This window comes from Apteryx rowi, unplaced genomic scaffold (assembly GCF_003343035.1).
Source record: "Apteryx rowi isolate R43461 unplaced genomic scaffold, aptRow1 scaffold_248, whole genome shotgun sequence".
NCBI lineage: Eukaryota > Metazoa > Chordata > Aves > Apterygiformes > Apterygidae > Apteryx > Apteryx rowi.
Window position 1 is genome coordinate 227141 of NW_020448841.1, and position 25654 is coordinate 252794.

Genomic DNA, 25654 nt, shown 5'->3' on the forward strand with positions numbered 1-25654 from the left:
GAATGCACTGATTCTCCTATTCAATGTATAAAGCTGTTGAGGCTCTCTTCAACCATCCTGTGAATGTCACTGCTGAAGTTGGGCTCCTTACCTTCTGAGCAGTGCAGCATTAGTAGAGCTGTTCTCCTGGATCCAAGCTGTAGCTATTCCAGCATATGAAAGCACAGGGGACTTCAGGGTTGTGGATTTTATGTGAAGCTGGTTACTGACAGCAAGGCTGAACAGGCTCTCCTTTGTAGAGCTCGCACAAGAAAAGAGGCTGTTGCCCTCATCTTCCCTCTGTCCTGATCCGATTCCAAATTGCAAAGATGAGGTTTCTCCCCTTTTCTCCTGGGGAAGGCAGAAGCATATCAAAGGGAAACAACATTTGTTTGGGATGGAGGGAGTGTTAGGGAGTGAAATCAACCCTTTTATGAGGCAAGCACCAAATTTGTCTGAAGGGCTCTACTGACTTCTTATGACCGCTGTCTTCCAGGGAAGATCCTACCTAACCCTGAAGAAGCATTTTCTGTATGAGTCCAGCCTGTCACACGAAATCGCTGTTTCGTCTGAGATGAGGTGGATGCACACCCATCTCTTCTGAGGTGGATTCTGCTGCTCAGGCTGGCCCCCTGAGGGCTATCCTCAGTTAGCTTGGGTCAGCTATCTTTTTGGTCTGATGCTCCCTTGGCCCTTCATATCCCCAGTCTGAGCTATTTTGAATATTAACTTACTGTGCATAAAAGCTACTGCTTTCAAAAGTATAGAAGAAGGAACTACTGGGAGAATAGCAAGATGAACATAGAAATTGCCTTAGCTTCTTTTTTTCCCAGCTATGATGCTCGCTCAGTTCTTCTAAAAACACCATCCTAGGCTACCTGTTGGTCTAKAGGTGCCTCTGTGGTGACAAATGCACCTGTCAAAGGGAGAAAATGAAGCCCTGCCACTAAGAGCTCATAAAAGTACAGTGCCAAGACCAAAACGCAGCCACTGCCTTCCGCAAGCAAATTATCAAGGCTAAAAGTGGTGCAGGCAGGAGATGAGAGGCACTGAGAGACCCAAGCCATCTTAATGACAAGCAGGAAGAGGCCAGGAGCATGGGCTCCCGGGCGCACCATGCTGTTAGCCCCATGTCTTCCTTGTCTCCCCCTTTGCTTCAATCTGAGGCTGCCCTGGCTCCTGCCTCTGCCTCTGCCCCTGTGCCCCATCCTTTCCGGGAGTCTCTGCCCCCTCCTCTGCCCCAGGCGCAGGGCACATGTGCCAGGCCTGCAGCAGAGGTGCGGTATCGCAGGCAAGCCCAGCCCACCCCAATAGCAGCAGGACTCTCACAGAACCTCATGCCTTCAGCCTCCTTGTCTTTAGTTACTGCCAGGGAAGTTGCTATGCTGCTGGGCTCCCCAGGACCATAAGCACTGCCAGTGTCCCAGATGCCCCCACCGAGTGCTTGTGGTAACCTTAACACTCCTCAACTTGAACCTGTTCAGTGAATTTAGCTGAAGCAAAAGACATCTGCATACAAACTAGCTGGGCAAAAAAGTTTTTTTTTTTTTTCAGAAGTTTCTCAAAAACATCTAGGATTTTCTTCAAACCCTCACCCCCATACCTATATGACACAATGTGACCATCCTGAAAGTAGTTAAACAAAATACTGCGCATAAGGCTTAGAGCAAAACTCCATAGAAAACTAGAGCACATGGACAGCAGCACTACATGGATGCCCACATGTCCTCTTGCTGCCTGTTTGCACCATCTTTCAAGGCCAGAGGAATGACTGGAATCAACAAAGGAACAATGGAAATATAAAATACATGAGGCTACAAATTATTCTACTATTTTGACATAACATTTAATACAAAATTTTGATAAATTAGTTACAGAGACAACTTATGAGTAGTGGTTGGCAGAAGAAGGCTTTTCCATTTACAAACACACATGACTCCTGCTAGTGGTATAACATGTACTTCCATGCACCTGAAGGGCCTTTCCACATGCCACATTGCAAGGTTCCAAGAGCCATGGAAACACCAGCACCTCGATCTGCAAGGGCATCCTGCTCTCTGAAAGTATGGAAAAATACCACGGTGCTTTTTTGCAAAGTCTGCCTTTCTCAGGGAAAGCCTACCCGGCATGAGTTTTTTAAGACCTCTTAGGCAACCTGCTCAAGACCATGCGGTAATGAAGCAAAAAACTGAACCCAGGTTTCCTCCATCCTACTTAAGCTGCAGGGCCTGCTTACTGACCACCCCTCCACACAGGTGCTTGCTTGTTTGCCTGTCAGCCATCTCACAGTCTTACCTGAAAGCACTGATATTCTACTTACTTACCTAGAAAAACATCTTCCCAAGTCCATATTTACTGCATTTTCTTCCCATTCACATGATCACAGAAAATTATGATTAAAAAAAGGCAAAATAGTTCAAAGCACAAAGTGCTTTACTAACACTTTGCTATTAGTCAAAGAAACAAGCAAAACAGCTGCACTGAAAATGTCATGCAGGTAAAATGATTGCTTTTGTGGAATGCAACAGGGACATTTCATATGCACACACCAAAAGGAATCATCATATCTCGAAGGGGAAGTTCAGAATGCAATTTAAACAGCTGAAACTTGCTGTGTAAAAGTTAATGCTGTACAGGGGTATAATCCCTAAGGTGGTCTCAGGTTTTGAAAAAGAACTTACTTACTATTTTCTGCAATGCAGAGTTCATATCCATAAACCCAAACTATACTTAATAAATGAAAACCTAATCAAGTACCTCTCTGAGAGCCCGCCATTCCACTTCCCCCAGAGTAAGGGCATTTTGCACATCAGGTCTTAAATGAGCAAAGCATACACTTAGCCCTGGATTTCCACACTTTGCTTGTTTACAAAAAGCAGTTTGTACTTTGCAGTTTTCTTCCACGCATATTAACGCAAGCAATCTGGCTTCTGCTGCTCTGCAGATACAACAACTATTAGCACGGTTATGTTCCATTTCTGTTCCAGGCTTGTCTTTTCTTCTTCTTTTTTATTCCTTCATTACTTATTGACGTATTTTCCACTGCTGACACTACCTTAGTGAAATTGCAGAGCAGTAGCAAATCTTCTGATGGCAATGCAGAGTGCTCACCTCAAGCATACCTAGTCCATGCTGACCTCCACACCACCTGGATGGACCACCAAAAGTACTCAACTGAGTGTGTCTAAAGCTAGAGACATACATCACATCATACATCAATGCTATACTGCAGAGCTACAGAAAGAACAGGCTAGACCAAAAACTGAATACTCATCAAAGCTCCTTTACACTCCCACCTAAAGCATAAAATCCATACAATGCCACATAAATAAGTGGGAAGAATCTAGGTTCTTTTGCAGTTACAGCTTTTACAGAAGACTCTGTCATTTCCAGGTTAATGTTTGATGAGGCAAACAGCCTTTGCACGACATCAAATCTTTCTTTGTCAGTGAGGGAAGCCACCAAAGGACTGCTCAGTGCCAAGGTGCCATCGGCGGAAGTGATGTTAGGCTTTATTTATGGGAAAGATCAAGAGACATAGACAGAGATGTTAAAAAGGTTTTCCAAGCAGTGCTACTTCTGGCATCACATAGCCTGGTTTTCTCTTACAAAACCACTGGAATACTTAGGAGATGGTGGTGAAGGGGCAAGAATCACCTTACTTGGCCTCGGCATATACAATGTACTCATCCAGAACCAAAGCTCACCTCCCCAGAGCCATGTTTCAAAATGCTCCATTAAATTATAACTGCCTCCACTCTTGGTACCACTCTCTGGATCTTGGGGTTGACTCTCGGGATGCCCTCAGGTCCACGCAGTGAATTACAGTACAAGAGAAACCTAAATGCCTACAGGAAGTGTCTAGATGCAAGCACCAAAAATTGAAGCTGTTTTAAGGGACTCCCAAATGGCTCTTTAGATTCCTGCTATAATGAATGCAGAGGTGGATGAGTCATAACTCATTGCCTAGAAAGGTGTTTTTGACTTACTGACTATGGAGGGAGAGCTGCTCCATAGACTGAAGTCAGAAAGTTTGAGTATATGTCTGGTAAAAAAACCTTAATACCCATATGGTTGGTTTTAAAAGAAAGCCATGCTCTAGCTGCAGCCTCTTTCCCCACAGTACTTGAGCAAGGGCACAAAACAGTTCCTAATGCTGGGACATAGCAACTGAGATACAACCCCGTTACCTGTTGTCATGATGGCCACTGCTCTGACAGCCCGAAAGGCGGCAGAGGAGGGAGCGCTGCCTTTCTCACATATTCAGCACTGTCACAGCCCTTCTGCCCACCCTTTGTACTTGCCCTATGGTGCACACTGTGGAGAAGCTTCTCTCCAACTCTTTCCTCTCCCCCACTCCAGCTTTGCTCACTGCAGATGATACTTAGCTCTCACCCTTATTCTGAGCAACCAGTAGCATCCACTTTGCCTCTACATATTTAAAGGTTCTTACTATAATTTTTGTCACTGAGCTTAAAAAATTCAGAGCAAATGCCAATCCTGCCCCATTCCTTCAGCAGTTTTAATGAATGGCCTCAAAGTTTTGGAACTTCAAAATTTGCCAAGGCCCAAACACTGCTGGTACCCAAGCGAAACTTCTGTTTCCCAAGGGCAGGTGATTGCTGTTACAGAGATTTTATAATGGGCTAGTGAGACTTCTAGTAAATTAAAATCCAAGGCTAAGTTTTACCATTTTCTTTTGCTCACAGCTCAGGGAATCTTCTAAACGCATAGATGTTCTAGAAGTCAGGTATCCATCTGCAGTAAATTACCTTCATTGTTTGCCACTGTCAGACTCCGACCTTGCTTAAGCAATGCCTACAGCTGCAATTCGCACTGGATTCTAATATCTTCTTTATTGGGTAAGAAACACAATAAGCCAGAGCACACAGTCATTACTGCTACTGAGGCTCACACGCTACACAGTCGCATTTTGATTACTCACCAAACAACACAATGCAGGGACAACCTGCAGATCACAGCAGGCATGCAGCAGGACAAGAGTGTAATCAGACAGCTCTGTGAAGGAGAACATTATAATAGGGAAAGATTGTTTCCAGTGAACACTGTAACAGGCTGACTGCTGGAAAGGGTACTTCTTAACAGCAAGCTCTGTTATGGGGTTCTCCTGCTGAACAGTGAAAGACAAGAGGCATTTTTGAGGGCCCCCCAGGTACAACACCATTATGAAACGTGTTCTGGAAACCAAAGCACTTCAGTGCTGAGGACAGCTGTCACGAATGCTCTGGGGAACATTCAGAAGAGGATGATCCACCCCTTTCCTGTCAAACCCAGTCTGCCTCCCAGTTTGTAGAGCAGAATGGGACAGGCAATGGGTGCAAAACCCAACACTGACTATCCCCACCCTTGAGACAAGCCTCCTTGAGGCTGGACAAATGATTTGGGCCTTGAGTAAAACAAGATTCTTTGCTCTCAACACTGATATGAGATGCTGACTTCAGTAGAAACACAGTCTGAGAGAAATCATATAGCTGACCCCTTGGGGCAGGGAGATGGACTAAATGATCCCTTTGGTACCCTTCAACTCTATGGCTAAAAGGCTGTAATTCCTAATAGAAACAACAGGCATAAAGCAGCTTTTGATTCTTGATCCAGCTTCAGTTACGCCTGGACATTAGCAGTAGACATTATGTCCAAAGCCAGGTGGTAATGCAACACACTCAATTAGCTGTGCCCCACTGTTAATAGCATGTRACAAGCGTTACTACATCAGTGGGTCCCTGTTTTCTATTTCTTTTGTATCTTTGCAAATGAGTTAAGCTCTCCTACCTGGGTACTGTTCGTATATGCATGCACACGGCCATTTTGCTGCACAGTGCCACATCTAACTAATATCACATTGGACTTCCTTTTGTTATCTTAATGTCATGAAATTCTTTATATATGAGACAGAGGAGAAAAAGCTAGGAAATATGCCTTGGATTTTGCAGGTGGCTTTTAATTAACATTGTGGTGCCAGCTAGATTGTGTGGATGGCATTTGTTTGACATTTACATTTAATCACCTTTTTCAGTAGCAGGAAAACAATCCTCTAATTGCAGTGTCTCTATATTAAATTCATTTTTGCTAAATATACTTTGCACCTCAACAGTATGTGCTGTTACATAGAAGATAACACCTAATATGTAATTCTCAGTATTTAGGTGGGAAGAACTCTGGCATGCAACAAGAACAGAAATTAACTTGCCAAACTGAAATGCCTACTTTCAATGGAAACTAGGGTTGAGCAATCTTGAGGGAATGTGTATTTTACAAGCAAAATCTGTCGGTGATGGAGAACTGAATTTAATTCACAGCCAGGAACGCCAAGCACAATGTACCATCCCCATAAAAAGGAACAGAACAAATTACACTCACTGAGCTCACCAACTGCTCAAAAAGAGCAATAACTGCTTTACACAGAGAAGGCTTCTAGAAGGAAAAAAAATGGCTTTTCTCTTCATTCATGGCATACCAGAGATCGCACTGATGAGGAGGTGAGCAGCTGAGAAGAGTTCCTCATTTTGAAGCTGGTATCTCTGCAACAATAGCTCATTCGGTAACCTGCACCCTAAGAGCTGCAGGAAGTCATCTAGTTCTTGTTGCTGTGCAGGTTTTAGCTCCTTCAGGTCTGGCTTGTCTCCTGTGCAGATATCATCTAACTGTAAGAAAAGAATAAGTAAAAGTAACCTGAAAAGAGAAGTGTTTGTGCAAGAAGGAATGCTAGCTCTATTCTGAAATTACTTTTAGGAAGCAAGCAAAAGTTCCTTCATCTTACCACATCTTCCAGGGCAGCTACCATTTCTTCACAGAGCAAGAGTTCATACAGGGTTTTATATAAAGCTCTTTGCTTGTCTTCTGGCAGTTTCACAAGAGGCTGGAACTGAGTCTTCAACCGTGACAGATCTTTCCGAAGAAAGCAGTAAAAAGTTAAACTAAGTATTGCTACACAAATGCCGGTAAAAACAGTTAACATTTTTGCTATGAGTTTTAATAGCTAATTTATCACCACATCTTGACATCCCGATTTCCATCTGTGCAAGTCATAATGAAATGCTGGAACACATTTGATTATATTTCCCTAATGAGTCAATGAAGCATCAACAAAAATTCCGAGAAAAAAATAAATACAGCTACTAGGGATCAACACTGAGTGTTCAACATTTTCAACATTTTAGATGTCAATATCTTAATGTTAATTGACTTAACCACTATGTATTTAATTTTAATATTGTTTCTCACTTGAAAGTTCATCTCCAGAGAAAGTTTATTGAGGCAGAATGAAGAGTTCTACTCACAACCTTACTTCTCAACATGGGTTAATATGAATTACCAAGCCAAAATATTTTATGACCAGCATATCACCAATAAGCTCAAAGAAAATAAGTTTTCAAGTCAACCATGCCAATTAGAAGGTTAGAATGTGTTTTTCCACATTCCAAAAATATGGGCATGCAAGCATTCTTAACCTTGTTTAAAAGAAGTTTCCCTTCATGTCACTCTGGACAAGAAATGTGCTCTCTTTAAGGATGCCTTTTATATCTAAAAATTCCTTTACTGGAAAAAAAACAAAAAAACCCAGCCATGAGCAGATTTTTTCGTATCTGATGCAATCGTATGACTGCCAATCCAAATAAAAGAGCAATGAAACAGAGCAGGAAACCTACCTTAAATTACTTTAGTAGAAACAATTTTTTTAGTCCTTTTAAGAGATAGTTCTGGTTAATCAATTAAAGGAAACCTGCGAGTCTTTTCAGCAAGAAAGGCACAAAGGTATGTCAAGCTAAAACACAAACCAAAACAGTGGCATAGCATTCTTTCATTCAAAAGTATTTTTTTTTATCCACACACAGAGATGCACTCATTCCTTTCAAATGAGTCTACGTTAGACAAGGGCAGAACTTTCTTCAGCACAACAAATAACTAGTTTGGTCATAATCAGTCTATTGAACAAGCCATGAACAAATGGTTAAATTTAGAGATAACAAATGCAATGTTCATCATTAGAAACAGCTGTAGGAATTGTACCAAGAACTGATGAAAAATGAAAGGGTGCTGAGGCCTTGATTCACTTTTCACTTTTTCACACCTCTGGGCTAATGGTTTTACTTGGCACAATCCTGACCCTTCTGCACCCCTACAATAAACAAGCTGTGCCTGGTCCATTATACCAATATACAAACTTCCCTTTAAATTACATTTTAATTTCTTCAGTCTAAGATTTCTACCAAAGATCTCAGAAAAAGGTGAGGGTAACTGTGGGGTGAGGGAAGATATCTTTGTAAATTTTGAGACTTAAAATAAACTTTCACTGAGGAGCTTTACTGAAAACAATTTCCAAATTATGAACCAATACTTCAGTGAGCCTTTCTGAATTAAAACATAAATCATTACTAATCTTACAGAGGTGGCTGGAATATAACAGAACTGATACAAAAACCTAATTTTGGAAGATCATATTTATGACAAAGGGATTCAGCATGTTCCTAGGGGACAGTCCACTGCATATAAATGTTCCAGAAGTAAATGTTTTCTTTTGTTTCTAAGCATTCCCCCAGGAGTTCCTGACAAGGGCTATTAAAATGAACTAACATAATTTCTTATGGATTATCACACCAGAATATTTCCCTCTATCATGTTACTTAACTCACTGTAATGTAATCACATAAAGCATTTCTAGTAATACCTTGTTTCAATACACTTAAGGAAGCATCACTGGGAATGATGTTTTTAGCCCCAGAGTATGTCTCATTATCAACAGCATCTAGTTGATACAGAAGAGAAGCATCTCTGAATAGTGCAGAACGGGGAGAAGTTGAGCCTTCTGTGCTTTCTCTTTCAAAACCTCCTTGCTGTTCATTCAGCAGACAGAATTCTGTAATTAAAATTCAATAAAAAAAATCATGAAGGTACACAAGCAAATACTGAATGAGATGCTACTTTATATTAGCTGGTGTTTGTGCATGTGATTTCGCTGTGTCTCATCTCTTCCAGGTGGAAAAAATGCCAAAAATTGCTGTCTCTGTGAATTATCGAGCATTACTGGGGCCTTGATGTTTGGAAGACAAACATCGAGTGCACAAACAGAGGTCGCGAGGTGCAGTTACCAAATACAAAATGTGACACCTGCTTCTGTGAATTAAAGTAGCAGAGTCTGCAAATAATATGCAAACTTCTCACAGACACTATAAACCTGAATGCCATACACAAGAAACGGAGATATGAATTCTCTGCATTTTCTACCAATTAAGAGATGCACTATAATGCCAGCTAGAGAATCCACTCATGATAGAGACACACATGAAAACACTTCTTGAGATGCATGAGAACCTCCGTAAGGGTCCCCCACAGAGCTTTTTCTGGCCATGCCATCGATGGACCCCTCTTTGAGTCAAGCCACAGGTCTATTCCTAAGTCCTCCAGATAAGTGGAAAACAGGCTTCTCAGAGTAAATCTCTTAAGGACTTCACCCAGCCATGTCCACTACCAGAATCACCCTTCAATATAGTGCCTCTCTAAGAGAAATTCACGGCAAAAACAATGCATCCCTGGCCGAGTTATCCTTTCTGCCTAGACCCTGGGCCAAAAAAACAAGCACTGATCTACCTTACCTTACCCAAACCGGACTGCCAACTTCCCATCACTGCACAGCCTTCCCCCCACCTCATGAAGCTAAATGATGCATGTAAAGGTACCCAGGGAGTCTTTGTAAGGGTTATGCTGAGAAATTTGCAATGTCAAGTTCTGTGCTCATGCCTCCGGGATTGTGTCTCAAAGATGCAGCAAGTGACCAAAGCCCTATTATTTTGATCTTCTTTTAATGGCTAAAACACAAGATTTGAAACTAAGGAGAACACCACAGGCAGGCTAGCAAGTGAAAGTCAATTTTAAAGTAACACCTGACAGCAAAGGAAAAATATAACTAATCAAGCACAGTGCTCACATGTACCAGGCACAAAACCTAAATATAACCTTCCTGTAGTTGTAACAGTCTGTCTCACCAAATTAAGGACAATCAAAGCAGATGAGAAAGCACAGAGAGCACTCCATCAGCAAAGAGCATTTTCAAAGGGAGAGCAGAAAAAGAAATCCCTGCCACAGAAAAAGACAGACAGAAACCTTTTTACTCCTGTTGCCCACATAACCCTTCACGAAGAGAAGCAAGTTTCAGTGGAACAGAAAGTGATTAACACAAATTAAAGAACCTCCTAAAGCAACAAGACTCAGGATGGCAGCCAGGCACCATCAGGCCAACGTGCTCCCATTGCTTTCATTGATACTAACAGGCTTTCACATGAACCCTGAAGGAGGAAGATGGTGCTAATAAACTATTTGCCTTCTGAGGCAGAATGATGCTAATAAGGTAAACAAGCACACAGCATCAGGTGTACATATTCAATAGATATACACACTGCTGTTAAATCCTGTAATAGGACTCAATTCAGAGGAAAATACAGGACCTTGAAGCTTTGTATTATTAGAATTCTTAATAAATTTTATACCTCATGAATTCTGTCAGGCTCTTTAAAAGAAAGAGAAGGAAAAGAAGAAATAAATGAAAGAATATACACGATACTGTGGTATTTTTACTATTGAATTCCCTTACATACATCAATGACAGGCCTCCACCAGTGCAGTTAAATCTTGTCAATTATTCAAATTTATTAACAGAAATAGAAGAAATCCAGAGATGATCAACAAAAACCATCAGAAGCAAAGAGATTCCTGTGAGTGGAGCCGAAACAATCAGGACTGTTTAAATTAGAGACACTTAAGATGAGATAGTCAAACGTATATAAGAATAACAGAACAATGCAAGTCAGTCAGGTGCTACTATTTATCTTGTTTTGTAAAGCAAGAACAAGGGAACTTGCAGTGAAACTAGAAGAGACAAAACTACAAAGCCTTTAACAGGAGCAGCTTTTATATGCAATGGAAAATTAGCCTGAAGGAATCAAAGACACAGAGAATAATTACAGGAAAACATTGTGGTAAAGGAATTAATAACAGATTAGACTTTTTTTTTTTTAATGGCCAAGAATGTCCAGTCACATTAGCTGGGATATTTTTAGGAAGGTTTATATACCATTATTCCTTACAGAATAACTCAAGCACTGACTGTCAGTGGCAAAGAAAAAGGAACAAACAAAACTTACATGCATCTTATTCCATAGTTATATGTGAAGGAAATTCATTATGTTACACCTGCTGTTGGCCACTTGCAGAGTCATGACAAAGGACTAAATTAGTCTCTGAATTTAACTTCAGAGGCTATTTTTATTGCCATAAACAGACACTGACCACTGTTCAGACAGGAAGAAGTTGAAGGCAAGCTTCGCCATACTTATTCTTGGTGGCAAATCCCTAACTGTGGTGTTAGTTGCTCCACTTTGACTTGTCATTGACACTGAGGTAAGAGAAGAATGACAGTATTAATAAAAAAAGAAAAAAAAGAGGGAAGATGTATGTTGTTTATGAGTTCCAACAAATAAAGATGAAACAAGACAGGTTTTTTTGAAGCTTAAAAGATTAGAAAATTAAATATGAAAACAGGATAGGGCAAAAGTGGCAAAAGTGAAGAGGAACACATATCATTAACAACACCCAGGTATTAATTATCAGCTAGCAGGTCATAGGAAGTTCTATCTGGAAATCACATAAGTAGGCTGTGTGTTACATACCTGTGTAGTCTGATAACCTTAATTGCACCTGATTACTCTGAATTACAGCTCTATTATGACTGCGAAGCCAATGCCCTCTGGTTTATCTCTGTGTTCACCTTACGTCTGGGCAATTCCCAATTTTTTTTAATTTATTTACAAGTTATATGATGTTTACTTATATTCCTGACCTACGGACTACCTTAATCTCAGAAGTCTGTTGAAGGAGAAGGATCGACAGTATCACCTGCATTTCTTATCCAAATGAAGTGCATCCTAGATTCAAATATCACCTGCACTTCAACTATTTCTTCAATATATCTCTTGTTTCTCTCCACATTAGTCCTTTTCAACTTCCAGCCCTACACAGTCAATCTGATTTCCCTCCTTCTTGCATAACATCCCCTGAAACCTGCTTTAGGTCTGGGACTTTGATTGAGCACGGGCAAGAAAGAAAAACCTAGATGATGTTGCAAAGCAGAGTTACCATCTTTTCTCCTCCCAAAGCCAAGAAAATAGGATGGGGACATTTCTGCAACCACTTTGAGAACAATCTATATGTGAAAATGTCAAATAGATAGGAAAGTTTCAACTCCAGGCCTACACTTTACCAACATTTTTTTCTTGACAGGACTGATTGATTGATTATATCTAAACATTCCTGCCTGACTGCACTTTCAGACCCAGTTCACTGCCTGCACCTTAGATACTGGTAGGGATAACAGCACAGGCTGTGAGCCAGCTGCCTAGGAACAAATTTGCAGAAAAAGACCTGAGGATCCTGAGGGACAAGCTGGACATGATCAGCAGTGTGCTCTTGCAGCTATTAAAGCTCCCTGCATTCTTTGCTATATTGGCAAGAGCAGAGCAAGGAGGTCGATGGAAGTGATTCTTCCCTGCTATTCAGCATTTGTGAATCCACATCTGGACTGCAGTGACCAATTTTGGACTCCTGAATGCAAGAAAGACATTGACATGCTGGTACAAGCCCAGTGAATGGCCACCAAGATGGTCACAGGCTGGAGAACTTCAGGTACGAGAAGTAGCTGAGAGACAGGTTTGTTCAGACTGGAGAAGAGATAGCTAAGGGGGGATCTTAATGCTCTCTACAGTTACCTAACGAAAGTATGTAGAGAAGACAGAGATAGACTCTTCTCAAAGGTGTATGATGATAGAACAAGAGGCAACAGACAAGCTACAAGGAAATTTTGATTAAATATTAAGAAAAAAAAAAGGTGCACAGTGATGGTGGTCAAACATGAAAAAAGATTGCCCAAAGAGGTTCTGGAATCTCTGTCTCTGGGAATACTCAAAACTTGATGGGACAAGGCCATGAGCAACCGGATCTAACTCTTGAAGTTTGATCTAACTTCAAAAGTTGGCCCTGCTCTGAACTGGGGCTTAGATTAGATGACTTCCAGTGTCCTTTTCAACCTAAGTTATTCTGTGAGTCTATGATTTATGTAAATTTGTGAAAAAGCATTATTAAATCAGATAAGCAGCATTTCACACTGCTGCTTTTGCTGCAGTGCAAATAACAATCAAGGCAATGGACATCACACAACTTTGTCATGTTGGTACATGGGGAAATAAAAACATTTSTCAAGAGAGAGTTCTTTTCCACATTTGAGCTACAGACCACACAAATTGAGCTTTCTACTTACCAAATTGGCCACTGTTCTTTATATACAATTCAATTACACCATAGGCAATAGCGCTGGCTGGAGGAATCTCAAGGATCATGCTAGAATCTTTCATTATACTTCCATTTTCACTCACTGAAACCTAGAGGACAGATTTATTCACCATTTATGTGATTCAGTTATTGTATAGCTTACGCACAAAATTAAGAGAAAGAGCAAAAAAAAACCAGAGAAAGAACATGCTTCGTTCTCCACAACGTTTGACCAAAGCACATGTGATATTTGACATCTGTGAAAAAACAACATAAGCAGCAAGGCAGAGGTACCAAAGTGCCACAAGCAGCTCTCAGACTCTCAGCTACCCTGTTCCAGTATAAAGATGAGCTCCAGGTGCAATTTTCACTTTTGCTACAGAATCAGAAACACTGTGTCAGGGGGAATTTGGCACCCAGTTCAGTGTCCTGACCTATCCTCTTCTATCCTGACTCCTCTTGTGCCCAACTGGAGAGACTGGTACCCAGAAAGTGGCATTGGCACGGAGGGCCATGGAACTGCCTTTCCCAGATTTCAGCCAATGGAGACTCCCTGTACACAGAAGTGATTCATCTACAACTTTAAAAACTTAAAACAAATAAGCATATGTTGGACTTTGGTAACTTTTTCTCAATTCATATGCAATTTTTTCAGATGTCCTCAAAGTGCAATTAATCCCTGCTTCCCTGACCACAAACAAATAGCTTCTCAATATATATTAAAACTCAGGAGAAACTGCAAACATTTTTGATGAATGATTACAAGGCTTTTCAAATGAATTTGTTTCAGCAATGCTTTTCGCTCTTTAACTTTCACTGAATTGTTACATCTGTTTGTTTGATGTTCTGCTCTTGGCAGGAATCTACATAGAAACTGAATCACAATTTGAGAGTGTTGATGGAAACCACATTGTAGACTCGCTCTAAAAGCTGGCACCTTTAGTCAGTGAGGTAAGAGGAAAAACATTTTACCTTTTTGAAGTCTCACAGCTAAGCAGTGTAATGAGTTCTTGCAATTGACAGAATTTGTTAAGAAAAAATGTAAAATACTCTGAAATCTATTTGAAGAAATCATATTTTTTTCTCAAATAATCTGCAGGTTTAACTAGAAAAATATACTATTCCCTGCAGGTGTTTAGTAACTTTTACCTTTATTACTTTTGTACTGCATCCCAGGACGCCACCGATTTTGTCTTCTGTCTGGATATGTTCAGATATCATACACTTTTGAGTTGTTACTATCTTTTCTCTCAAGATGCAGAGCACTTCATGTTTTCTTTCTATTACTTGTTGTAGTAAACTGTTATTCAGATTTATTGTTCTGAAATAAGAAAAGACACCAGTAACAACATAAATACAAGAACTGTGAAAAACCATTTTCTTAATTGTTTGAACAACAATCTTTGAATAGCTTTTATTGTAAAATAACAATGGTTTCTGTATGAGCAACCTCCTCAAAATTACCATGTCCTCTATTGTTATTTGGTAGCAGCAAGACTACAAATACCTGTATTACCCAGTAAATCCCAACATACATATTGAATTCTTGATTCTTTACTTTGAGCAAAAATGTCAGCTGTTTGGCTATTTTCATTTAAGTGACAAAACAACAGAGAACTAGAGACAACTTAAAGCCACCAGTGTAATATGAAAACAATCAATCAGACAAGCCTGCAGACACTGGAGTGAATCCTCTGCCACTGTGAACTCTCACTGACATTACCAGGGCTATGGCAAGGATGCCAGCTAATCATTCTTTTCAGAGCCTAACATTAATGCAGTCTCAGTAAATCAACGAATTACATACTGCAGTCTTTACTCAGAAGAATTATTTTAACCAAAGAAGTTACTAGGGAGTAAAAATAAGACATGCAGTAATGGTCTGTATTGTGACCTTCCTGCACCCTACTGCGTACATTAGGCATGCATGTGCACATAATATAAGTACATATAATAGTGTAATACATAATAAGCATGTACTATATAATATTATCCACAAAAAACAAAGCTCTGTTTAGAGGGAATGATTTAGATGGCAAAATCAAGTTATCAAACGTTAGGAAATACAGCAATTACAGCCTTGCCAGGCTGCTTAGTTTCTCCCTTTGTAACCATGCCTCTCTTTTCCTTACAGTGTCTCTGCAGTTCTCAGTTTTCTGTCTCTTATCTGATCAGATCAAGTCTCATTTCTTCCCTTTCCCCATTCATCTCAGCTTTGTCCCACAGCCAGTCAGCTCCCCAGTCCCATTTCATCTGATTTTCCTATTTTCCACCCTCAGAGGACACCAGCTAGCTGCCCATGTCTCCCAGTCTTAGTCTCCCCTCCTTATCACAGCTCCTGGTTCGCACTTTCCAGCCTTGCTCAGCCAATGTCAGTCTCACTGATCTCCTCCTTGTCCCCATTTAGTCCTCTCATTCCTGCCTTTGTACAGGAAGTGTCCTCCTGCTTGCAGTAGGTAGGTGTGCCGTCCGGTGCTTCTTAAGAGGGGGGTGACATGGGCTCCTTTGCTTCCAAGTCTTGATGTTCAGGCTCACCCTGGACTATGACAGCTTGAGGAAGGCTGGTTTGGCCTCTGAAGGTGCATGAGCACTGTGCGTGGACACACTGCTCCCAAATTCCCAAGTTCTTGCTCCGAATTCTGAGCCACCAGAATTTTTCTTAAGGGAGAAACAGCACACAAAGATACCAGAGTCTTATCTCCAGTCCTTATAGCTCGCTACTGAGCTGTTATAGCATTCATTTAAACCATAAACTGGCTGAGTGGAACCATTAACAACATAACCAAGTACTTCAAAAGGCTGGAAAAGATTTCATGAATCTTAAGATTGGAGAAGACTACTAAAAATCACATGCTATAAACTCCTGTGTCACTCAGATATATAATCATCTCACAATTCAAAACTAATGACCAGGACTGTCCCAGTCAAAGAAAAAAATAACAGTGTGTGGGGGCTGGGGGGGAGTGGGAGGGAAAGGACCTCAATTTTTTTCTCTGTGCATCCAATTTAACAAACCATCCCCACCGCACAATGTACTTCAATACATGTTTAAATGCTACTGGAGCTCTTCCTATAATTAGGTGCTTAGAATGAGCAGGAGTAAGAAAATTAGGTCCCAGGAACTGCAAGAGAGGATTATCTTCTAAGAAAAGATGACAAAATTCGCTACCGTATCTTCTGGGGTCAGTAACAATCTTTCTGGTAGAGTTAAAGCAACTTGCTAACTGCATTCTATTGATTAAAATGTGTCAATTATACTGTACTTTTGCAAAATACCCATTGGAGGTGCTCAGATGAGATGTCGTATTTTCTATTAACAGACAACTCTAGCAAGACAGCTGGAAGATTAAAAGATTGCTATCCCTGACTGAAGTTATTCAGTCTTTTCTTCTCCATTTTACTGTAAATGGCTATTCATGGGGCTACATGGCAGTTCCCCCAAAATATGATAGAAAGCCATGTTCTGATTCCAATTTATTTAAATCAAGATATCTCCAGCTTTTTAATTAAAAAGTTTTAGGTTTATTAGATTCTAGGGTTTTGGATTTATATAGTCTGTATAACTCAGAAGTCAGCTTGATTCTTTATTAAATTAAAAATATCCTGAGGCAATTTTTGATCTTTGGAGAGTTATGTGCTTATATGAAAGTTCAATCATTTGAAATGAACTGTCTGAAAAACTTAAGGCTGATTGTTTAAACAAGAGAGCAAAAATACCTCTGAAGCTATGCAAAAGCCACTAGTAAAGCATCCCAAACATTCCTGAGATTATTAATATAACTTTTTTTTCTTTTGGTGCAAAGCCATGCTTTATGCTTGGAATCTTTGGAGTAAGCAAAAATTGAAGAATTGTCAAATGATCACAAACACTGCTGTTCTTAGAAGTTCCTGCCAAACTGGAGCTATTAATTAGCTCAGTATCTTTTAATGGTTCATGCCTATTACATAATTCACACTAATTATTTATAATTCTCAAGAGGTGTGCTAAGAATCCTGAAAAAATAATTAAGGCCCAGGGAACTTGCAATTTTAACACACAACCAAAGAATCCACATGGGAAGAAATACAATGAAGATGCACAAAAACAATTTGTCATTTGCTTTCATATCATGTACTTTTTGCCTGCTTTAGAGGATGACAAACTCAACAGGATATCCTCAAAAGTTAAGAGTAAAAGACACAAGACCAACAGAAGGTACAAAACCACAGAGTAAATAGAGATTTGTTGTATCTTAACTAGCATTAACTCAAGAGGCATTTAAAAATCTGATTTAATCCTACAAAAATGAACAACCAAAATAATTCAGAGGCTTTTTCTTCCATCTACTTCTACAGTACCCCACGGGAGAGGAGCCTGGCTCAGAACCCCTCATGCTCCTGGCTTTGAGGTTGAGCTAAGCACCTAACAGCAGCGTGGCAAAGCGAGTGCCGCCGGTGACATGGCTACGCTTGCAATGAGGTGCAGGGAGGAAGGCAGCACTGCACGAGCCGCCGCAGCACCGTGGCAGCACTAATGCTGCGGGGGCACGGAGCTATTCACCCTGGTGCCGAGGCAGCACTCCCGCAGCTGCGGCACTCTGCCTCAGCAGTAACACGGGGTCCGCTGCACGGTGTGGCAGGGATACGGCCAGTGCATCAGACCAAAGGTTGGAGCGACTTTGGTGGGATGTGTTTAGCTCTAAAGCCAGGCAGAAATGCTCTTCTGTTCCCACTAACTTTAATGACCACAGGATAGAAAGTTTAAAATCACATATCCTTACCAATAGTTAAAAATACTTTTTCTTTTAGGACAACACAATTAAATGCTCTCCCCTAGAGTTCTGGCACTCAACTGCCTATGACAAAACCCCTTAGACCCTGGTGTTGTGTGCAGGCATGTTGCTGGCATCGCTGGGACACAGCCTGCAGCAGGCAAAACCCTCTGCTCTTCTCATAGGAAAGCACGGGATGCTGACTCAAACAAAAGACAACATGAGGTAAATAAATACCCAGCTTATCTAAATTATTTTTGAAAATAGGCATCAAGGGCAAAATGCAAAAGGGTTGAAGTTCAACAATCTGAATTAAAATATTGAGGGGCAATGGCCGCTGAATCTCTGAGTGTACTATCGCAAGGGCCGAACTCATTTGCTAGAATAACAATCTGAGTATCAAGAACAGCAAGATGGTCGAGTTAAATGGCTAAGAATGCAGACACCTGGAAGTGCTTTTTTTGTTCTACAGGTAACATTTCAGAGCTCTTATTTCTGCTCTGCAACCATCGTGCTTCCCATCGCTTTCACAATTTGCTGTATGGGTGCCCTCCACTCTTGTGTGGCCTATCGGATGTTGCTGCATTCTTCCCCACCTTTGAGAAGCTGAGCTGACACGTTCAAAAGGAGACACTATAAAATACAATGAGAGGTTGTATTCCTAAATCCCATTATCAACACACAGATTATGAAATGGTATAAATAAAGATCATTTAAAAGATAAAGATTAGAGAGCTTTGTTCAGTTGTTTGCTCTTTTTAAATAACCTTCCTGAGGTCAATGATTTACTATGCTGGGAGCATTATGGGCCAAATACAAACGGAAAAGAATTTCTTGCRAGTTTTGATCTTACTCTGCTCACATTTAATCAGACTACAGACTTCCATATAATGCAAAGAAGGTTTCCTTCATTATGATTTAACTTTTTTCTTCTTGCATGAGGAAAGGAGTGGAGAATAAATAGGCACAAAGGCAACTTGCTGCAGCTCAGAAGCAGGAAAGAAGGAAGAAAAATACAGAAACCAATAGAAGGCAGACACAGAAGGCAGAAAACAGACAGCATCTGGCAATACAGCAGGCTCTCGCAGATCACATGTCTAAAACCAACAGCTGAGGCGTGGGTCTTTCCTTCATGTATAGAATCCCTGACTGGGCTATCCGCAAGGAAGGCGGACTAGGACCATTTTTCCATCAAATCTTGTCTAGACTTCTCAGTAATCCATCCTGCAAATCCTCACAGCAAGGTGCTTACCAATTTACTGCGACTACCAAAAAGAATGGTTGCAACTCTGAGTACTCTTCCTGCTCACACTAAGGTCAGCACACTTTTCTGGCTGCATGCATTTTAATCAGCCTAAATTACCCACATGAGTGACAGCATTTCACAGTTTTCCCTGCAGAATCCCCTGTAAGGTGATTATTTCATAGAACACCTTCCTCAAGAATACCAAAGGCTTTCCAGAGTACAAATGACAGATATTTCCTCTATTATCTATTCAGCATCCTCCTTATTTTTAAATCACGGACACACACAACCGATTTTACTCACTCCTGTGTCATAACATTCTGTGAGTTCATATAACTCATGTAACACCTTTGAGGGAAAACTGGTGAACGGTTATCTCATACTACTCACAAATGCTCACGGAGTTTTACAGATAAATAACAAAAAGTTTGTGTTTGAATGAGACTTCAAACGTGCCCTGACAGGTCAAGCCAGTAAGAACAGGGAGAGCACACAGTTAGGTTAATGGGCTAAATCTCCACTGTTTTTGTCCTAATATTGTCCCAGTTTTGTCTCAGATAATTGAGTGAATCTTTGAAAATGCATCTTAAAGTGCAATATGCAAGAATATACAATAGTGTAAAAATATCTTTCAATCATATCAGAGCTTACTACTAATAATAGCCTATTTTTCTAATATGCTAATCATGGACTGGAGAATCATTCATATGAAATGATGGAAATTCGATAGGCAAACAAACCTGTTTGCAGCTGATGTGGACTGAACAGCTGCTATCTGCTGCCTTCTTTCTGTTGTTTCTGTCCTCTTGGAGTGTCTACTTTAATCCCCTAACCCAATTCAGTGAAATTATAAAAACAAACAAGTCAACCGTTAATCCAGGAGAACTAAAGAGATTATAACCTATAAACATTTTTACTGGAGGGGAGAACATACTCTTAAATCCAGAACAATCTCTCCAAGTTTAAAGTGTAGGACTGTGCCCTAAAATCAGTATGTTACAGTACCCTGTGAATTAGCAAGCACAACAGAATACAAAAAGCAAAAATAATGTATCATAAAATATGCAAAGTTCATATACCTAAAAGTATCTTTTAACTATGTTTTTGTAATATAGATTATATTAATAAGTGTGTTCTGTATTTAAAATGTCATCACTTTGGCAAGTCAGGAGGGATCTCAACCCGCATCCTTCAGCTGTCATCTCTTTTCTGAAAAGGAGAGTCAATGCTGCATCTGGAATCTGGTTAAAAGCTTAGCAGAATTCTCCATTGTAAGATTCACATAAGAAGTGACAGGAGACTGATTTGATGACATCCAGCACTTGCAACTTTTTGAACTTTAAAGATTCACATGACTTGATTAGAAACCACATCAGCTTTCACTTTTTTCAGATTCTTCTGCTATTTATCAGTAACTTTGACTTAAACAGCCAAAACCAAGAATGACATTTAAGTACAACTTAATTAGGTTATACCCAGAAACTATAAATGAAACAACAATTGATCTGACAAGCACAAGCAATGTGTTTCATTAGATGAAAAAAGATGAAAAGAGCTGTTTCTCTTCTCAAAAAAGCTGACTGCTAAACATCCTCTTGGTACCATACTGCTTTGTATCCAAAATCACTCATTTCTAGGCACCACCATTCCTGAATGTTTCCTATTGTCCCCACCAGCGCTCCATGAACAAGATGAAAGCTTGAAATTAGGAACAAGATCCATCAAAAATCATGGAATATTTATGAATGACTAACTGGAATTTCATTTGTAAGGAATTGCCACTATTTCCAGTGAGCTTCAACCTTATGCTGAATTAATAAATAAATAAATAAACAAAAAGCCAAACTGACTGGTTATCAGTTACACACTTTGCATCATAAGCTTTAATAAGCTGTGAGTATCTTTTCTATAAACAAAGAACTAGCTCCTTGTATACAGGGGCACACACACATTAAACTGGACTACTTCATTGCCACACCTACTAAGCAACCCAGCAGGCCTTACGCGTCTGCTTATCTTCTTCATACAGAGTCAGCAGCTCATAGTGTTTCTGAGTCTGGCATGTGGATGATTCAGAGATCTCTTTCAGATCCTTATACCAAAAATATGTATTTTAACAATAATACACTATTATTACAAACACAACTCATATTTACATTTTATATTCAGATCTGTGCAAACCTACTGACCTACATTTTCTATACACACTTTTTCTATAGCATTCTATCCACTGTTAGAAACCAAATTATAAATCTTGACTGATATTGTCTTACACTAGATGCATGCTAATTTTACAGGCCTGGTACACACATTAATCCCAGTATTGCCTGTTTTTCATATGACATCTAGTACAAAGATAGCAAGGTGCCTTTTTTAAAACAAGTTTGATGACTTGTGAATGCTCATGACAAACAGCACAATGGGCAATTGTTCCTGTGCAAATGGAACACTGATTATTTCTAGAATGTCCCTTTAACTCAAGAAAATGCACACTGCTTCAGACAACTTTTGCATGGGTAACTAAAAGCTATCATCATCTTTATCATCAGATCATTAGCAATGGCCATTAAAATGTATTACACCACCTCCTACAGACCTAGGATACAATGCTGTCACATATTAACCACCCTCAATTCCCATATGAGTGAGGAACTGTGATACAGAGTAGACCCTTGACTGTCAGCTGGTTGCCAAGTAGGCTTCTGTCTGTGTCTGTCTTACCGCAAGATTAAGTCAATCACATTTCAGATTAGAACAGAAAGTCTTGGATATCTTGTAAAATTAAGGTTACAGCTTGGAATACTTGTTTTTCTCAGTTATTACTCTGTATAATAGTGATCAATAGTTCTATAAGACAGCTTTTGTTCAACTGCTTGAATGTGTAATCAACATGGTGCTCATCTTTTCCATTCTTTCCTCTCAACTTCATATAATTCCATTGTCTAGCATAGTCTCTCACACACAAAAAAAAAAGTAATTATAAAGCTTGCTTACAAGAATATTGGTGGTTCTGAATTCAGTTTCCATAGCATTTGCTCCATTAACAGAGAGAAGCCAATCCATTTTCTTCCAGATTGTTACTTTAATACAGTCCTCCAAAGGAAGAAGGATTTGACCCTTGTTCCACATGGTAATTCATGCAAATACGTAAGATGAAACAGCAGTGAGATTTTTTTAAAATGCAAGGGAAAGATCTGACTGCCAAGCTTTCAAGAAGTTGGAAATTTTCATTTTAGCATGTGTGATTTACAGAAGATTTCATGTGCTCGAAAATGAGTTTACAAGAGAAGTAATTCTTCAACTGTGACAACACTAAAGAAATGAATTGCTCAGTGATCACACCTAGCACAAGTCTTTTACCTAATCTAAGTTCAGCAATCTTTCTTGGCCTTTGCAACACCAACATTAAAAACATACCTTCCCTTGACGTCTTTCATAAGCTGCTGCAAATCAATCTCCTGCTTCCTCAGGTTTCCAAAGGAGGACTGGCTTTCCACACCTTCCCTCCGGCTCCCAGGCTGATCTTTCCAAATAAAGTATCAATACTTCCTTGAACAAAATCTTCAAATCTCCCCATGTATTTCACAAAGTCAGACTTCACAATTACTAGGAAAACGATAAAAGTAATTTCAAAATATGAAGACAACAAAGAAACAGCATCAGAAGTAGTTGAAAAAACAGAAACTTATAGAAAATTTGAACAGTTAATGAAAGCAAGGAACAGTACTGAGCAGGTAAACAAAGACTTCCATTGCTCTGCAATTCTTATYTTTGCTTCCTTCATATTTTCATCATCTTTGCTCTGCTGATCTTTGTTATGTTGCCATGTTAGGAAAACATATGATGACTAAAATGCTAAGCTCAAATGCTACGGAAGACTTACAAAGCATAAGAGAAATTTATTTTGGCTACAAGGAAAAACTACAAAGCAGAACTGCTTGCATTGTTGGCTTTATATTTTTCCATTATCTCAAGGTATCTCATTATAAGCCTGTCCCAAAGCTCACTGAAAACCAATGGAAGCATCTAATTGGTTTAAAACAAATTCTGAATCTCACATACCTATATATCAAAGAACAGACTCAGAATCAGCTGCTCTTCCAAGCCAGCTACAATTAAAATCTACACCTGAGGACTGATCTATTTTCCTGTATGGAATTATGACATGCCGAGAAATACAGGATTCCTCCAGATCATTACTCCTATGACTCGGTTAGGACTGGTGCAGCTGGATGAAGAAAGAAGCACATGGGTCAGCTATTTTTACCAGTCTCTACAAGAAGAAATGGAGCAGTGGTAAACTCACTTGGCCTGTACAAGCACCTCCTGGGCTGCTGTCACTAACAAAGCACTGTTTGTCCAGTGCATTTTCACCTGGAGCACAGTACAGTTTCATGCTGCTATCGCATGCCGGAATCCCCAAGAGATGTCCCGGGGGGTCCTGAGACAGCAGAGAGCACTGTTATTAAACAGTAGCACTGCAGGGCTCAACAACCTCCAGTCCTCAATTGCACTAGTCTCTCTAGACAAAACACTTTTTTTTTTTTTAATGAACATTTATTAGTATTGTTTTTAGCAAAATGAACAGTCAAGTGCAGAAAATATCCAGTCATCCCATTTCTAAGGATGGAGAATACTTCAGAGCAGCCCTCTGAAAGGAGCCCTCAAGTAACATGATTGAAAACAACAGCAAAAAAGATTAGGCTCTGCATTCCTTTTATCTGCAACAGTACTGTGCTCTGAGTATGACTTTACCTGGTTTTATAGGTTTGTCTTCAGTAAGCACATCACTCAGTGTGACTGTCAAGAAATGGTACTTGGGCTTCTGTCAGCACCAAAATTTCTTCCTCTTTGTAACTAAGCTCAGCAGCTGTAGCTTGTCGGAGGCATTCAAGTGGGAGACAGGGATCAAGTCACCTCCGCTGTCAGTTTCTCTCACAAAATTCTTTGTTGCTTTTGCAAACATCTTGGAGAATCACTTAAAGCCTGAAAGATTAAGCTTATTTTTAAACAACTACGGTTGGAAAGTATAAATATTTACATTTTTCACTTTAAAAAGTTCTTTGCAGTAGTTAAGTGTTTTCACCCCACCTTCCACACTGTGAGTTGGGAATCAAGAGTTTGAATAACTTATTCAAAAATAATAAGGTTGCAACCTTATTATAATAACAGACAAAAGAATTTTAATTAAAATTTTAAATATGCAGCAGTGAATAAATAAAGAATAATGCATTACAAATACAGCACGGAAGGTTTACATGTTACAATAATAATGCAGGCATGACATTTATGATCATGTGGATAATGAAAGAAAAAAATTGTGTGAGAACAGAAATATTCCAATCTAAAACAAAAATAGTCTTTCAAAGAACACTCACAGGTAATTAATCTGTTAGGGAGGAAAAACTTATCCAACTTACCTGAAGTTATTGAGAAAAAGCTTTGAAGTAAGTCTAGGAGCATTGACTAATGAGCACCCTGCGGACACTCTCTGGGATCACAGGAACACAGATGCAATGGCAGAAGATTCCTGCCTCCACACAGAATCCTTCTTTTATTACCTTACTGCCAACATAAAATTACCTTAATCTATATAAGGTAAGTGGATATTATTCATACAAATTATCCTAACAGTGAGTAAACACATCTAGTGACAATAAAAAGTATTCTATGAAAAGCAACAAAAATTTGTATTGACTAATCTGTGACTAAGTTGTCTTTCTAAACTACACCCATGGAAAGTTCATTTTTACCTTCCGAACCTTTTTACATTCAGCGTTTTCCGATCTTCTTTACGACCCATTGGCCTAACTACAGGTAAATTGAAAATATGCTGCTTGCAACTGTTATGCATAACTGCTAAACTGCTACTTAGGTTATTGTACTCTATCTTTTAAATTTGCCTTAAAAATATTGGCATCTCTTCTTGTGTAAAGTTTCCTTTATTTCAGCAATTCATTTTTCTGGATTTACAAGGAACTTTTTCAATAAGGGAAACTGACTGAACTCACAAAAGAAATGGCAAAAAATGACCATTCACAAAGAAGTGCTAAATATGCAATTCTAATAAACAAAGTTTTAGTCTTAAAAAAAAAATCTTTTTTAGTTTTTCAACTGTTACTTGATCTAACAATATTGCCAGAATTAAATCTTTTTTTTTAAAGTTGACAGCATTCCTTTCAATCCCCCAGCTGACACTGGAAAGTTCAAGTAAAATGTCTTAGTTGCCCATCTCTTTTCCTTGAAATGACGTAGCTGCACATTCTCCATTAATTACCTGTCCTGCTCCACAGAGGTATTAGATATGTCAGTTACAAATATGGACCAAAATAAGGTAGGACGG

The 25654-nt window shown here is 39.6% G+C and overlaps 1 protein-coding gene across 1 annotated transcript; it reads right to left on the bottom strand.

Annotated features, from left to right (window-relative positions):
* Positions 1 to 1861: 1861 nt before the first annotated feature.
* Positions 1862 to 24353, bottom strand: GSDME (gasdermin E). Its single transcript, XM_026066804.1, is given in 10 exon segments — positions 1862 to 3489; positions 4925 to 4998; positions 6455 to 6641; positions 6758 to 6885; positions 8666 to 8854; positions 13304 to 13424; positions 14464 to 14635; positions 22729 to 22813; positions 22816 to 22917; positions 24067 to 24353. Coding segments are annotated over 10 exon segments (1506 nt in total). The 5' UTR covers positions 24278 to 24353; the 3' UTR covers positions 1862 to 3252.
* Between the last annotated feature and the right edge of the window lie 1301 nt (positions 24354 to 25654).